Source organism: Podarcis liolepis (genome assembly GCF_965112155.1).
Source record: "Podarcis liolepis genome assembly, chromosome: 2".
Taxonomy (NCBI): domain Eukaryota; kingdom Metazoa; phylum Chordata; class Lepidosauria; order Squamata; family Lacertidae; genus Podarcis; species Podarcis liolepis.
Window position 1 is genome coordinate 29,665,457 of NC_139555.1, and position 18,343 is coordinate 29,683,799.

The following is an 18,343-nucleotide window of genomic DNA, read 5'->3' on the forward strand; positions in this document are numbered from 1 at the left end:
TTGAACCGCCGACCTTCTGATCAGCAAGTCCTAGGCTCTGTGGTTTAACCCACAGCGCCACCCGCATCCCTTTTTACTTCCAAATAAGTGTGGATAAAATTGAGCTTTAGGCATCGAGTGATCGTGCTTTGTATCCCTGTATGTGTTCATAGTCAGCAAAACATAAACCTGCTTTTCCCTAAGCAGATGTAGTTCTGTAGTGCCTGTGGGCTGCATGGGCAAAGATTTTGGATGATGTTCATAGACTGCACAAATGCTCCATTTAACTGCAAACTAATTTTTGTCATTCTACTCAGTTTTATTTATAAATGCATTTCTATACTGCCATACCATTAAATATCAGGGTGGTGTACAACATTATGGCATAAAACACCATTAAAACAATACAGACAATCATTAAAGTAACTGGCTAATGAAAAAGTAAAAAATTAAACAGCTGCAAAGGCCTGTCGTTAGTATGCATGGCTCATATTAAAAGATCTGCAGAGGTGCTGAGCCAGTAATTTCATGTTATTGTTCTGCAGTTAGGGAACATTTTGCCAAAGAAAGCCACCTGGCACTGTCCTGCTATTGGTGCTGGAAACACATTTATGTTTTTAGCCAGGTACTTGGCACTATTTCAATGTACCAATAAAGAACTTAAGAACAACCAGCTTCTGGGAAGCCCCAGGGCATTAAGGCAGTCGCTCTTTTTACACTGTTGTTCCCTCTCCCCAAAAACTGATGTCCAGTGCGTCCTACCTGTAAACACGTAAGTCACTGACTGCTGAGTTCACTACTAGGTGCCTATTTCTAGTCCACTTCAATTTTGCATGTGATCATTTTGATTTCATTCCAACCATTGTGCAATTTAAAAAACAATATTCACAAAAGTGCATGTTCAAATACAAATGTGCAGTGTTACACAGTGATCCAAGGACCTCATTTTAATAAATTTTCCCATATTGATTTACAGGTTAGTAACTGCTCTAACTGGCAAAATAAAAATAAAAAAAAGGCTTGACAGGAATCACCAAAGATTCCATGAACTATTTAACTGGCTGGGGCAACCCTGCCAGATGCACATAATGAAATTGTTATTGTTCAAATTGGTATTACTATTATTATTATTATTCAGACTGAGGCCACAAATGCCACTATGAGTGACAAGAAGTGATAGCATGCTATCCTTTCTAAGGCCATTTTACACACACACACACACACCCCAAGATATATAATCTGATTAGGGTGCCCTGTTCCACTACTGCAAGTCTTCTCTGGCTCAAAATACTTTCAAACACTATTGGATGCAACACTTTTTAAAAATTATAATCAAAATTATTTATTGTGAAACACTTATTTTTAGCCACCCTCCTCCAAAATCAAGGATATGACGTCTACCACTTAAAAGTAGCCAGCACCACACCATAGAACAAACCAAGGCACAGATGGGATTGGCTTTTCGGCTGTGGACAGTCAGTTCCCTTTCTACATACTTTGCAGTGGCAGCATGAAACCTGTATCTGAAAATAGGTCAAGCCACACATTCAGATGATTTAACCATTTTAAAGATTTACGGGGGTGGGTGGGTGTCTGAAGCGACAGCAGGGAGACTACCAGGGGTGGGGGTGTATTGTTCAGGAGTTGCTGCTAGGGTTAAGATTTAGTTTTAGAGATGCATTATTTTTGTTATTATCTGGGTTGTGGTTTTGCATTTTTATTGTTGTACCGCATTATGAATTGTTTAACTTTGTTGTTTATTTATTAATATAAATTGTAGAGATGGGACCCTGAGGATCGTCAAGTCCAATCCTCTGCAATGCAAGAATCCTGCTCACACCACAACCATTCTTGGGTGGACGATGTGAACCACAAACCTTCTGGTTAGCAGCCAGATACACTGACCCATTGCGCCACCTGAAGTAGATGTTTTCATTAGCCTACCATGATGTATTTAAATTTTGTTGTGTCTTGCACCCCTCTTGAATTATGCAACCACTGTGTTGTTGTGAGTCACCTTAAGCGTGGTTTACCAGAGAAAGGTAGTATACAAGTAAGATGATGGTGGTGCAAAACGCAAGCTATAATGTCCCCACTGTGGAAGGATGTGTGGATCCAGAATTGGCCTCCACAGCCACTTATGGACCCATTGTTAAAACCGTGTTTGCGGAAGACAATATTACTCGGCTACAAGTGATTGCCAAAGAAGAAGAAGAATACTTAGTAGCATAGTTGTGTGTTCAACTTTGAATTGTCTCCAACAAGGAAACATCAATCTCCAAAGCCCACTTCCGTAGTGCCAAGTATTTTTTAAAAGCCTAATCCTCCTTTATTATTGATAAGATCTTGCATAGATTTTTAGGAGCCCCTGCTTTTTTACTATTCTAAATGCCCATAACCACCAATAGCAGCTATTTCAATGCTTTAAAAGCTAGCAAATAAAAGACAAGTAACTAACCAATATGATTATGAGCCACACAAAATTTTACTGCTGCTGCTTAATTTTTAAAATTGTCCAGGCCACCTTAACAAAAAGGAAATCTGATTGCTCAACAGCATTATAACAATTAGCAATAAAATAATGAAATGCCCCATAATATTTTCCGGTTCTAAAGAAACAAATGAAGAACTCTAGAAACTGCTGAACCAAAAACAAGGAGTGAATTTCAAAAAAACAAAAGTTCTGTTCACTTAATTTAGTCACCCACCCACTCACACATACACACACTGTCAGCCCTGACAAACAAGAAGCTGGTGCATATATTCCAAGCCTAGTTATAAAATCACAAACTAAGGATATTTTTAAATCTTTGCTCTTGGAGCTGCTAGATAATCTTTGTAATAAATAGGTCTCAAACTTTTTCCATTGCCAGAGGGAAATTCAACTTCTGAATACAGTTTCAGTTTATTAAAAGAGGGACAAAATCCCTATAATGTCTCCAAAAGAAAAGTTGCCCAGCCATTCATCATTTACATTAATACGTAGGTCTTCAGCACAATCCTGTGGTCTGCTGCACACCATTCGTTCACATGCTAGATTAACAACACCTTGTCCCCACTGCAGACCTGAGAATTACCTTTCTGGTCAGTGCTTGGGTTAACTACCACCACTGGAATCAGATTCAAAAGTTCTTTGGGAAAATTCTGGAGCGGTACAGCTTTTCAACTGTTGCCACAGAGCACCAAGGATGTAAAGAAGGGTCCCAGTAATCTTTATCACCTTGCTCCACGTGTTTCAAGACATCCGAACAACCCTTTGCATAAAGCACTTCCCAGGCGCTACAGATTCTGGGGTGGAGAACTGAATCAGTCTAGTAATGACAGATACCAGAATGTGGAAAATTAACCTGACCTATATTCAGAAAGACATACTGCCAGCAATGTAGTCTTTGTAAGGGCTATGCCCTAAGAAGTATCCTAAAAATACTCTTATAAAATAAAAACAATCGAACTAGGGAGAATTGGGAATGTTCTAGGATCAGAGTTAGATCAGTGAGAACATCCACAATGTCATTCAAAGGCAAAACTGGTAGGAACGAGGAAGGGAGATTGCTAAAGCTAGAGAGATATTTAAACCTATTAGTCAGGGCTGGCCCAAGACATTTTGGAACCTGCCACCTGAGGCAGTCGCCTCACCTTGCCTCATGGGTGGGCCAGTCCTGCTATTAGTGAATTTATATAGAATCATTCAGTTAAAATATTTTGGATAATGAGGAGTTAAAATGAAATTGGAGGTGGGTGAAATCATCAACCAAAAGCAGGGGGGGAACTAATTTCATACAAATTTAATGAGCATATGCTGCAAAGTACTTCACACCAGATTCTGAATTATGTAAACTGTGTGCCATCCAGCCTACAATTTTGCCGTTGGCTACACGACCTCATTTGCAGTTTGTCACAAATACATAAACAACACGAACTAGGCGAAAGCTCAGAGTCCAGGGGAAAAGGAAGCCAGGAAGTAACCATTACAACTAGAGTCAGGGATGATATCTGGCTCCCTGTCAATGACCCTGGGAAAGATCTATAGCAGGGAAGCTTTTGTTGACGGTTCCATGCTAAAACTGCCAAAATATGGAAGGAGGAGCTAATGTTTTTTGGAACAAGGCACTCTAACTCAATTCCAACTGGCTGCAGAGAAAATGCTGGTGTTCTCTAAAGCCAGAATACTGGAAATGAAACACTGGCATGTAAAAGCACAACTGTACCAAGCAGCTCCTGTGCTTCATTTCCCATGTGACTCCATTGCTCCAGGAGTACCTTTCATGAAAAAGAGACTCAGCTGACCCGTGGATGCCTTCTAAAGCATCTTCTCTTATTGCACTAGACTGTTTACAGATGGAGGGGCATACGGGAGCAAGAATTGTTTTCACACTTTTGTAAACAATTGCACTGTTGCAATACGGGAAATAAATCAGCAAGTTCCCAATTCCTCAGATAAATCAGTGTCTCAATTCCTCAGACACATAATGGTTTTCAGAAAACGTAACCAAACTGCTGTGTACAGACAATTTACAACAGCACTGACAAAAATATGTTGATGAAAAAAAGAGCTTAATCTATTAAAATTAAGATATGCTATTTTATTCATTATTTCTGACATTTGGTTATTCTAGCATTTAGAGGGACAAGAGCAAGAGTCTATTTCCCCACATTAATGAGGCAACGGTGAATACACAAAATTTGTATCAATTTACCCAAAAAGCAAACCGGGTAAACCAAAATTTTATCTAAGACTAAGCCCCACTTCAATGGAACTTCCAAGTATAAAGGATTTAAAAGACTACTACCAGAAGGCTGCAAACATATCATTTATATATAATGCACATGAATCTTTGCCTTGCTGTAGCAGACTGCTATGTTTATCATCTGGTCAATGAATACAATCCACAGTCCAGTGAAACAAACAGCAAATATATACAACAGATGCTAATGGATTATGTCTGCATCCAAAAAATATTTATTAAAGGAACAAAGCAGACACGTGGCTTGGAATGGACTTCACCAAAACTGGCAAAAGCCAAAAATAAAGCTTCATCAACAGCCTCTGTTGACTAGTGGTTTATTTCTATGAAAGGAATAATAGGACTAGAGTCCACCTGGAAGCCCTGGCCTCTAAAATGCAGGAGATGTTGCCACAGTTTATCTCAAGGAACACAGAAATGCTTAAATGTAAATTGGTGTGTGTACAATATTCTGCATTTCAAGGACGTGCTACACCTCAATCTATCCATCCACTTTTAAGGGAGACTGGAAAGACATAAAACACAATGCAATCAGATACCTAACTGGAGGGCTGAGATCAGAGTGAAACAAACTACGCATATTGAGACAAAATGTAAAATATATTGTAATGCTACAATTACAATGTAGTAGAATATATTGTACTACAATATATTGTAATCTTGGATAAAGGCGTCAAAATGGATGTCAGGGAAGACAGGAAACTGCCTTATATTAAGACTACTGGTTCCATCTTTGTCCGTATTTTCTACACAGAATGACATTGGTACTCGGGGGTTACAGTCAGGCTTCCTTCCCAGTTCTACCTGGAGATGGCTAGGATTGAACCAGGGGTATGTGCTCTTAGACTCCACTGAATGCTCAAGACAACTCTATATTTTATGTTAGTGCTCCAGTACAACCATACATACCTGCTTTTAGCTGGCCTAAAAACAAGCGATGCCTCTTAAGCACGGGGCTTCATTAGTTACTACCATGCATTTACAAGGCTGAGCCCCATTCAAATAGGAGCTGGAGCTGCATCCTGGCTTAAATTATTATATTGTACAGCATAACTAGAAACATACTGTATTGTCATCTCATTGATCCACCTGCTTTGAATCTGTCAGTCCTGACTGATGATTTCATATAACCAAAAGTCTTCAACCTTGTTTGCTAATAATTTTGTTGACTCTTATGAGAAAATTGCTAAATGGACATTGAAAGTTTTCATAAATTAAAACCAATCTACTTCCTATTATTATTATTTTATCTTTGGCAATCTTCTCTTTCGATAGTAATTTACTCCCATTAAATTTAAACTAGACTATCTTCCTCTTCTTGCAAATTGTTCCTCAAATCAATCTTCTGTAGACAGAGCTGCATAATCCTCCATATTAAACATACCTGAACACAAAAACAGTGCAATACCAAAACACTTCAGCGCTTTGCTTGACCTCTAGATGTCATACTGCTAATGAAAAAAGTAAGCTATGCTCTCTACTACAATTAATACCCTGAAGCCACATGGGTCCTCTTACCTTATTTAAAATTATGTCACTATGACCTTTCAGTGTTCTTTAGATCAAACAAAAATTTCAGGTAAATACAGTGAGCCATGTGAAATACCAAAACAAAGGGACCTCTCAAAATATAGTAAGGTCAAGCACAGTCCAGTAATACGTGGGCTTCTTTGATGGTAGTGTAGTCACATAGCTTTAGGCCTTTACTTACAATTGCATTTCCATTGCTCAGACATAAAAGTAGCTAGTTCTGAGGAACAGACTTCAGCCTATTTGTACATTTCCTACTTCTAAAGGCTTTTGCACAGGAATGAGGATACAGTGGTACCTCGGTTTTCGAACAGCTTAGTTCCCGAACAACTTGGAACTCGAACACTGCAAACCCAGAAGTCAATGTTCCGGTTTGTGAACTTTGCTTCGGAAGCCGAACATGCTCCTAAGCTTCCATTTTCACCGTTGCGCTGCTAATTCCCCCCCCCCCCATTATAATCAAAGCCTTCCATTTCCAATTGCAGTGTTCTGAGCTGATATTTGGAGCTTATATTTGGTGCTTTTGTTTTTGCTATTTTTTGTGTTTTTGTTTGTGTGGCTTTTCTGTTTTTGTGACTGTGACTTGTTCTTCGTTTTATGATTGACTGATTGATTGTGTGACTGTGGAAATGGGTAAAAGCCCCCCATCCAAACAATGACTATCAACAGTGCAGGTAAGGAAAAAAAGTAATTTTAATTTTTATCATCTACAATACTGTCTTATTTATTTTATAGTACAGTACATTGATTATTGTTTTCATTTTATGGATCAATGGTCTCGTTAAATAGTAAAATTCATGTTAATTTGCTGTTTTGGGGGTTGTTTTTAAAAGTCTGGAATGGATTAATCCGTTTTGCATTACTTTCTATGGGAAAGTGTGCCTTGGTTTTGGAACGCTTTGGTTTTGGAACAGACTTCCGGAACGGATTAAGTTTCAGAACCAAGGTACCACTGTATACAACTTCTCAACCAAGATTATCAGATATTAGTGCCCCTTCGTGGCAACTAGTATTCCTAAATAGTCTCTCATATATTTGTGTGTGTGTGTGTGTGTGTGTGTGTGTGTGTGTGTGTCGCATTGAAGAATTTCTCATGCTTGATTGCAGAACTCTAATTTGTTTGAACTTTCTAAGCCTCTATACCTGCTTCCCAATAAACAATAATAATTTGAGCCTTGTAAGAAATGGCTTACTTAACTGCATGATTCTGCAGATGAAACAGGTTGAAGCGTTTTTCACCCTTGCAGCACAAGAATTTATATAGCTGTGCAACATGAAAAAATATTCAATTTTTAGAAAACGTGTAAGTAGTTACAAACTAAAGAGGCATCCCATTCAAGCATGGAACAGAGTTGGTTTTGGAAACTGTCAACGTTGTTTCTCAGATTCCCTCCAAAATTACTTCCTAAAATCTTTGCACTTACCCAAGCAGATATTTCAACTAATGCGTTTACTGAACAAATCCTATAAGCAAGATTGCATTAAACACTGAAGTCTCATTACTCCACATCTTATTGGATAATTATTCCAACGAAGCTCATACACTCAGTAGCAATTTTCCAATAATCAATACTTGTCATGCATTCATGATAAACTATTTCTAAGCTCTGTCCCTAGGCTGGTTATTTCAGTGCCCTGGCATGTGGTTCTCTTCAGCCTCATTGACCATTTAAGCAAGTGTCTGGGGGTGGGGGGGGTGGGGGGAATCACAACCAAAGTAGGTCTATTAGTATTTACAGCAAAGGTCTAGGAGATTCAATCATTCTCCTATTGTTTTATTGCAGATAGCCCAGCAACCTCTCTTTATTACTGCAGGAAAAACTCAAAAGCTGGCTGAATGCAATCAAGTAGTACGTGTTCAGCTTTGCAATGTTTCAAAGGGCAGTGATTTACCGCTACGAACCAAGTATCTTGCACACAAAACATCTGAGCTTGGTAATTGCCTCATGTTTTGTACAAACTATACAAGGCAGCATGAGGTCTGCCCACACGCAGAGTACCTGCTGCTACCCGAAGCCAACTCCCCTCCCCAACCCACCCTCTTCCCCCAATTCCATGGGCTCTGTCATTAAACAGCAGAGAGACTCGTTTGTTTTCGTTGTGCCCTGAGGTTTTACTATACCTTAGGTTCCACATGCTGTGTTAAAGCCTCATGTCAGCCAGCCAATAGGCTGTGTTCCACGGGATTCATTATTCTTGTTACTGCTGAAAAGAGAAGGGCTCTGGAATGGCACGTAGCATGGATACGAGAAACTGCATGACTCATCAGTATGTGCAGTAATGTGGTATCATTGCAATTTTACTCGTAAAAACCATTGTGGCCTTTCATGCTCTCGTAGATGTTACCACTAAGGAAATCAACAATCTTACAACAAAGATATCTACAGAAATCACGTTTCCTAGCTATATATTTGTCCAAATATGCCTGCAGAAATTGCCAGGTCTGCTGTATCTGGACAGAAATAATTTGAGTGGAAGTGAGAAGGTATCAACCCATTCCTTTTATCTTCAGTACTTCCATTATACCCAACAAGAGTGTTTCAAAACTGAAGAAACCAACATTTTATTATGATTTATCTTCTTATGCAAAAAAAGTATGTCACTGATACATGGTTATGCAATCAAGCTTGTACAGTGGTGCCCCGCAAGACAAATGCCTCGCAAGATGAAAAACCCGCTAGACGAAAGGGTTTTCCGTTTTTTGATGCGCTTCGCAAGACGAATTTCCCTATGGGCTTGCTTCGCAAGACGAAAACGTCTTGCAAGTCTTGCGATTTTTTCCGCTTTCCCCCCTTTTTCTAAGCCGCTAATAGCCTTTTAGCCGCTAAGCCGCTAATAGCGCTAATCCGCTAATAGGGTTGCTTCGCAAGACGAAAAAACCGCTAAGCGAAGAGACTTGCGGAACGGATTTTTTCCGTCTTGCGAGGCACCACTGTATTTAAACTGAATCTCCCCTTGAATTCACATTGTTGTTTTAAAAAAGTCACTGGTTTGCTTGTTTTTAACCTAGTGGCTTATTCAGTTCTGCTTTCCTTTTTTATCACTATAACACAATCTCACACATGTCTACTCAAAAGTATGCCCCACCGAGTTCAGTGGGGTGCACTTCCAGGGAAGTATGTATGAGACTGCAGCCTCAAGCATCTTTCCAAACTCATCAAAACAGAAACTAATAATATAGTGACTCATCTTGTTCTTTTATTTCCTACTTTATTTCTTGGGAGGGGGGCCATCAGAAAATGATAAGAACTGTGAAGAGTGGTTAGTTCTTATGTTTACAATACAGATAAATAAAAAAGAACCCTCAAAAAATTAAAGAATCCAAAACTGAGCCATAACTGAACAATTTCAAAACAATTAGAGTAAACAAGTTATCATGCTGAAAGAAGGAAATGCCAGTATGAAGAATTAACTAGGACTTAACTAAAACAGGGTACCTTTTGCAAAACATTTCAGTAGCAGCAAAAGGCATCAAACCTGTGATTGGGGGTGGCGGGGTGCTACAAAGAGAATGCGATGCTGATTCAAGAAGCATTGCTCTTGCTCTCAATTGGCCTTGCATTACCTACCACGTAGGCAAACCTGAATGTATGGCGCCTCCTATATCCTCACCACATAATCCCATAAACTATTATTTGTAGGAGTTGACTGACCTGGTTTAAAATAAAAGGCTGCTAAAATAGCAAATTGGGAAAATATTTTTGTCCTCCATAAAGGCACTACGGTGGTACCTCGGGTTACAGATGCTTCAGGTTACTACACTTCAGATTACAGACTCCACTAACCCAGAAATAGTACTTCGGGTTAAGAACTTTGCTTCAGGATGAGAACAGAAATGGCGCGGCGGCGGCATGGCAGCAGCAGAAGGCCCCATTAGCTAAAGTGGTACTTCAGGTTAAGAACAGTTTCAGGTTAAGAACAGACCTCCAGGATGAATTAAGTTCTTAACCCGGGGTACCACTGTACTTTTGGGTATCAAAATAAGTGAACTGTTTGATACAGTTGAAGATTTCACTTATAGGGCAGCCCATTTTTAATCTCTTCAAAAGAAAACATATTAGTTCAGCTTGTTTATTTTGCATCAACACATTTTGTTAACAAACACACTACATTTCCTGTAGCTTCTTTAGATTTTGGGTTTTATTCTAACAAAATGCATACTTGGTCAGCAGAATATCAGAAAAATGCTGCTATGCCTTTATGCTGACTTTTTAATATAACATTTATTAACTTCACACCCCGGAAAGATTAATCTCCTTTGTTCCATTTTCTTTCTGTTGGCAGGACAACTGATAAATATCTTGGAAAAATCATCTGGTGTCACTACTGTATTTACATCCACAAATGGAAGGCAGACACAGAGGAGACAGCAAAGATTTTAGAAAGCATGCTATAGGCAGTCATAGAGTCTTGCTGTGGTACAACTTGGACTTTTGCTGTTTATTTTCTTGGCGCTTATTTTTAAGGTTATTTTTCATGCTTTTATTTACATTTCAGCTTGTATTTTGAGCTTGTTTTTATTGTTAGCTGTCTTGAGCAGCATTCTGTTGGAAAGGCAGGACATAATTATTCTTAATAAACAATTAGGTGGTTGGCCCCAGATGCCAATCCTGTAATTATTTAAATATAAAACGGCTAGAAACTGATTCAGGTGCCAATGGAAGCATAAGTCACTGCTCCCTAAACACAGGATTTAATTCTAAATCAGCAGCAGAAAAGAAACAAGCAAATGTACATAATCATGCCAATATAATGCAAATTTAATTTGCAGATTCCTTAGTTATCCCGATAACGTTCTCTCCTAAGTTCTGATCCAGAGTGGTTCTTGGCTCAGGATCTTCTTAATATGGAGATTTAATTACAGTAACAAGGCAGCAGTCACTGAGAGTGCTCAGAATGCGACACATGCAAATTTACCCTTGGAAGTTACCCAAAATTTGTGCCCCCCAGCAACTGTGACCCTTCCTCAAGCAGGAGTGGTGTAGTCTTACTAACAACAACACACTGAGTTACTTCTTCCTCTTCGGTGATCACTCATAGCTGAATAAGACTGTTTTCCATAAACACGGTTTTAACAATGTGTCCATAAGTGACTGTGGAGGCCAATTCTGGATCCACATGTCCTTCCACATTGGGGACATTGCTTTCCGGGTAGGAGCTTCTTCTTAGCACATTTCTGTCTTCTGTCCTGAGTTTGAGTGTCTTCAAAGCCCATATGACACCTTTGGTAAAGGCTGTTCTCCAATTGTAGTGCTAGCAGGCAAGTGTTTCCCATTTGTGGGTGTTTATACTACATTTTTTTAGATTTACCTTGAGACAGTCTTTAAACCTCTTTTGTTGACCACCAACATTACGCTTTCCATTTTTAAGTTCGGAATACAGTAGTTGCTTTGGAAGATGATAATCAGGCATCCACACAACATGACCAGTCCAACGAAGCTGATGTTGAAGAATCATTGCTTCAACACTGGTGACCTTTGCTTCTTCCAGTACACTGGTATTAGTTCGCCTGTCTTCCCAAGTGATGTGTAATTTTTTTAGAGACACCATTGATGGAATTTTTCGAGGAGCTGTAGATGGTATTTACAGTGGTACCTCAGGTTACAGACGCTTCAGGTTACAGATGCTTCAGGTTACAGACTCCGCTAACCCAGAAATAGTACCTCGGGTTAAGAACTTTGCTTCAGGATGAGAACAGAAATTGCGCGGTGGCAGTGGGGCAGCGGAGGGAGGCTCCATTAGCTAAAGTGGTACCTCATGTTAAGAACAGTTTCAAGTTAAGAATGGACCTCCAGAACGAATTAAGTTCTTAACCCAAGGTACCACTGTATAAGTGGTCCATGTTTCACAAGCATACAGTAAGGGTGGTAGTACAATAGCTTTGTAAACAAGCATTTTGGTTTCCCTGCAAATGTCCCGGTCCTCAAACATTCATAATCTGGGGAAACTATGTAAACAAGTTCCTACTTTCCTTCCCAGATCTAGGCTAGAAAGGGCATGGTAAGGACAGGGTGTTCATCCCTGTTGTGTTGAGATTCTCTGAAGTCAATGCATGGTCAAAGAGAACCATCATTCCTCAACAGGCTGTGGTCAAAGTACTGTAAAACTGAGTTTATCAACCCTGCTACACAAGATCCTTTTCAACCAGAGAAGCCAAGTTATATGCAAAGCTAATGCCCGTAGCTCTCTCTCCTGACTTTAGCACGCTTCTGAAGCAATTCACATCCCACGCTTTAATATTCATACCATCACAAGGATATTAAATCCATATTTAAATCTGTTCTGATAACTAATCAGCTTCAACGAAGATTTTATTCTGAACTGCTCAGAAAGAGATGCTGCCTCTCTCTACTCTGAGCTCATGTTACCAAAGAAAACGTTTGCTGTGGCAATTTATTATCCTTATTGATTTTATAAATTATACGGGAACAAATAAATTAATGATGAAACAGCTACCTGTCTCTATGTAACCAATTTCACTTTAAAGTAGAATGACTAGGAATAAATTTACCTAAAGGTATTGCTATAGCCAGGACAAGCTAGTTCTCATCTGAGCTCCCTGCTTGGGAAAGGAAAAGAATACTAAGATGTTTTTCAAAATTCTGGAGCATACCCTACAGCTGTCCAGTGATCAAGATTTCAGGCAGAGAAGATTGCTATCTGTATTTGCACATGTGACAATAATACTGTAAGTTCAACAGAACAGAAACACAGGAGTTCTCTTGACAATCAACAATGCATGTGAAATCCAAAACACAGTTACTGATCAGAATACTGAAGGTGAAAAATGGAGGAATAAAAAAGAGCCCTGGAGTTTGAAAGGTTTGTGAGATTATAGATAAGATTTCCCCCTTTTTATTATTGTATATTTTTCTTGTAGTTATTTTTTTGAATACTTTCTTGTTACATTTGTTTCATAAAGATTTTTAAAAGAAAAGAAAAATAGTCTACCAAATCTTATGCAACTGGCAGAAAAACACACAAAGCACGCGGAAACCCCAGGCTGTAGAATATGCACACGCAGAATTAGGTTCAACAGTAAAATGGCTTTAAACCTAAGCCAAGGGTTCAGAAGCAACATCAAACCATAGTTTGGTATTGTATTCCCAAACCTGGATTGAACCTACCTCTCACACAATCCTTTAGCCTTCCTCACACATGGAGATGCCCTATTCATTTTCCTGATTTGAGCAAACTATATTTAACAGTTTAATCCCATTTGGTCACAGGTTACAAACCATACTTTCATGGCTCAGACAAAAGAGCAAACTATGGTTTTCCTCAAACCAAGAAGTCATGAACTGCCACACACAAAAGAGAGGAAAGAAAAGAGCCAAAGACATACTCCAGTTTTGTGCACAACAGGGCAGTCCCAGATGGAACTCAGGTTACAAGGGTGTTCAAAGGATTGATGGTCCTTGTGACCATTGTGTACATCAGTTCTCATAGCTTTGTACCTGAACCACCACTATGTGTGATAAAACACAGCACACATTCCATATACGGAAAGTATTGTGTTGTCTTAATTGTGCAAAGGAGTTTTTGCTCCAAGCTTGCAGGTACTTTCACCAGGACGTTCACTCACACACAACAGACACACACACCAGCATGGTGAGAGTAGCTTGAACCCATGCATGTACATTTAAAAACAATGAGCTCAGCCTGCAGGATTCAGAATTAAGTAACCTAAAGATTTTGAATTTAAGTCACCAATGTAACAAGAATCTTCAAAATGTACCAAAGCCAGAAAAATGATATAGACAGAGCATGTGAAGTCTGCTCACATCTTCCATCCCCAATATGTGGTCACAGTACAGTGGTACCTCGGGTTACATACACTTCAGGTTACAGACTCCGCTAACCCAGAAATATTAGCTCGGGTTAAGAACTTTGCTTCAGGATGAGATCAGAAATCGTGTGGTAGCAGCGCAGCAGCAACGGGAGGCCCCATTAACTAAAGTGGTGCTTCAGGTTAAGAATAGTTTCAGGTTAAGAACGGACCTCCGGAACGAATTAAGTATGTAACCAGAGGTACCACTGTACTTAAAGAGTGACTGTGCCCCCTGAATATTTATGAACAGAATTACTTGAAATGATTATTTTGTACAGAAACCGAATGTGCCAGCTTCAGACATATAATGTTTATGGAGCACAACAACCAAAAAATGGAACTGGGTGATAATCTTTCCATATGAGAAGACGTTTGTAAGTAGCAGATGCCCACACGGGTACAATTTTAAGCTCACTGAGCATGGTTTTGCTACCATAATTAAAACTTCCAAAGCCGTGGGGGCATTACACAAATTGCCACTTCCATGGAAAGAAGCTAGTGTAATCCCTGTTTCTGGCAATTACCGTACCATAAATCTAAAGTCTAATAGTCATAAACAGCATAGTTGAGCCAGTCAAGATTGCAGAAATTCACCAAAAAACTGATGGTGCAGAAAAGACCCCAACCTACACAGAAACTAACTACTGAATTCCAACTACTCAGAAAGTTATATCGATGGGAGCCATGTTGAATACAAATGGCAGTATAAAAATCTTGACTGAAAATTATTCCTGTTTCATAGTACATTCACCCAACCAAAGCCTAATAGCTTTTGAGAACTTGCAAGGTTCTATCCACACGAATGGACAGACAAGTTATGAATATTGGCAAGTCATTAAGTTATATAAGGGATGTTCCATACTCCAAGCTGAAACCAGGGTTTTTTTCATGTAGTACAAGTAGTACACATAATTGATTGGAAAAAGGAGGCATAGAACTCCTCTCTAACACAAAAATCATACTTACCCTTGGTTGCCAGTTTTCATACTGTTTCTGCAGATTTGCACCAATAGTTTCCAAAGCTTTCTGTGGCCCCATTGACAGAGGATCTAAAACACATAAAAGAATCATGAGACTTTTGATCAGTTCCTCAAGAATATTCACATATTTTCTACTTCAGCCAAATGTGTATGGAGGGAAGGGTATTTGAATACAGATTATAGCCCACAACGTTACTTTGTACCAACCTTGTGCAATCTCTAAGGATGTAACGTAGCAAACCAGGCAATTTGCATAAATTCTGGATAAAAGGCCCTGGAGCATGAGACAGCTGCTTCCTTTAGGACACTGATAGAAAGGGAGCTTGGTGCAGAGACACTAACATGCTTAGCATTTCCACCAGTCTTGCCCTGTCCCAGCCAACTGAAGACTGCTACCTTAAAACAGAGGTAATCAACCCAGCAAGGTGCCATGGCACCCATGAAAGCTTACTTAAGTAAAAACAAGTATATAGCCCCCCTAGAAAGGAAGTTACGGGATAAAATGTGCAGGTACCTTCTAAGTGATTTCTGTGAAATGAGATTATGATGTGGCCATGTAGTATATTTTTCGTGGTACTGTTATTAGACAGCAACAACGTACGTGTGTGTGTGTGTGTGTGTGTGTGTGTGAGAGAGAGAGAGAGAGAGAGAGAGAGAGAGAGAGATCTCCACAATCCAGACCAGCAGGTCATAGCTGTCTTCCCATGGTAAGCATAAAGTTATCAAGGTGGCTGTCCCCCTAATTTCCATCAAGCTCAGCTCAAATAGAGGATTTTTCACAGATAAAAAACTAATGCCCATCATCACAAAGCAGTGCTCTCTGCTTAAAACTTCTGAAAAGCTGTACTTGAGGTTCTCTAACAATCAGGGTTTAGTGCAGCGAGATACAGGAAATTATATTTCAGCACTACAGCTTCAGAACATCAGGATTTTGATAGGCATGAGGATCACCAACAGAAGTGATTAGCATTTTTATTCTAGTAGCTGATTTATTTATTTTCAAAATAAGGAAAGAACAGATAGCTAAGTGGCAAATGCTTTTCCAAGACCAAATCAAAATATTCCAAAAGACACACAAAGAAAAAGTAATCCCTTCTGCTGCTCTGCTCATCTTTTATCAAAACAGAGGTTTCAGGAGAAGTATGTGGTCAGTTGTAATCAAGGCTAGTGCAGTTCAAACACAGAATTGAGTATCAGAGTAGAATTTAGTATTCTGAACATTTATGGATCCCACTTTTCAATAAAGGAACACTCACAAAAAGAAGTTCTCAACACAGTTATGGAGAAAAACTGCTGAAGCTGGGGAGGAAGGAATGATTTCCAGTAATAGCAATTCCTCAGAATTCTGCAATCAACTTGTTGCCCTCCAGATGCTGTTAACTCCCAACTTGCATCAGCCTCAGCCAGCACCATCAATTGCCAATGAGACAACAGATACAGTCATTTCCAGATGTTGCTAATGTAAGCCAAAGGGAATTCAGCTGCTTGCATTCACTCATGTGTTGAGCCCTAGCTGTACCTATATTAAAGGAACAGGCTTCCCCATTTGGGGGAGAAGAATATTGCCCCACAACACTAAAAACCAACATGAAAAGTTCTCACCTACTTTTAAGCAGAAGATGGGTAAGCTAGCATTTTTGTCTCCTGACACTCAGAATACACAATTCAGACAAAAGCTTACATCTCCCCACTTAACTGCCTGTATCTTCCTCAGAAGGCCCTTCTCATTCTTTAAGAACCGAGCTAAAAGCATCCTTCCAATACAGTACCATGCTTTTGGCAAAGCTAGGGCTGAAAAACTGGGTCATTTCCAAATTACTCCCTGAAACACCAAGATTAATTTGTAAAAAATGCATGCAAAGAGAGACTAATGAGTTACAGTGCAAGTCCACCCAGGGAAGAATCATGTCCTTGTGGAATGCCAAAGGAACATTTGCATGCTTAATGGAACCCACCTGACACTATGGACAAAAAGAATAACTCTAGTATCGACTGGTGAAGCAATAGCTCTAAGGTGAAAAGAACTAAGAATGGGTTAGACATATTCCCTATTCAATTTTTTTACAAAAAATACTATAAAGAATTCTTGCTTTCTGAAGCCTCCTATTAGTCAATGCTTTTAAAGCTGGCTTTGGACTTGACACAAAGATAACACCCAAATCAGTAACCTACACAATCAACACAATGCTCAGCTGAGCCAGTCTCGTTCTTCATGAAAACATTTTTCATCCATAAATGTAGTAGCGTAATACAGTTTAATACTGTATCTCCCAATCACCAGCATGGAGTGAACTCTGACCAGTCACTGTCTCTCAGTCTAAACTTACCTCACAGGACAGTTGTGACTCTCATCAAGAGGCAAATACTTTCAGGCAGTTGGCATTTTGTCTAGATAAGCAAGTTGCACTATGGAACACTGTTTCTCGGGTTACACATTCAGAATCAAAATGTTGGAATAGCCTGCTCTATGCCCTTGTAGTAGACCTCCAAGGTGACCCAGAAGTGATTATCAAGCACATCTTCCAGTTGCTTAACTCTGATGTTTTCTCATGCATCCTTTCAGACCCACTAAAATGCCCAGGAAGGATCCAGCAAAAGCACCAATAGCAAAGAAAAGTAGTGGTAAGAGCTCACTTCAGACAAATGACTGAAAAGATTGGAGAAATAGAAAGCAGTGCCACTGGCAAAATCAAAAGGAAAATGAAGGGGATAATAATAAAAAAGACAGCGGTTGTGTAGTTCTTGCCATGGCTACTCAAAAGAGCAGCTGCTTAAGAAGGGCCAGAACCTCCAAGGCTCCAATGGAAAGGCTAGTTCTTGTTAGCCTCAGAACACGTGTTCTGGTTATACGGGATTCCTTTACCATCAATTTTATTGTACTGAAATAATAAATGCATTGTATCTGCTCTTACCCAGACATGAAATGCTATCTTCATCAAGTATTTAGTCATACATCATTAAAGGTAAAGGACCCGTGAATGGTTAAGTCCAGTCAAAGGTGACTATGGGGTTGTGGCGCTCATTTCGCTTTCAGGCCAAGGGAGGTGGCGTTTGTCTACAGACAGCTTTCCAGGTCATGTGGCCAGCATGACTAAACAGCTTCTGGTGCAACGGAACATTGTGACGGAAGCCAGAGTGCACGGAAATGCTGTTTTCCTTCCCGCCACAGTGGTACCTATTTATCTACTCACACTGGCGTGCTTTCAAACTGGTAGGTTGGTAGGAGCTGGGACACAGCAACAGCAGCTCACTCCGTCATGGTGATTTGAACCACCAAC

At 39.6% G+C, this 18,343-nt stretch overlaps 1 protein-coding gene across 2 annotated transcripts in view; it reads right to left on the reverse strand.

Moving 5' to 3' along the window:
* Window positions 1-18,343, reverse strand: part of RPTOR (regulatory associated protein of MTOR complex 1) — a 313,358-nt gene that overhangs the window by 260,500 nt on the left and 34,515 nt on the right. For both annotated transcript variants that reach the window (XM_083489852.1, XM_083489851.1), the window contains exon 3: window positions 15,052-15,134. In XM_083489852.1, the coding sequence (XP_083345978.1) occupies window positions 15,052-15,134 (83 nt within the window). The remainder of the gene's footprint in view (window positions 1-15,051; window positions 15,135-18,343) is intronic.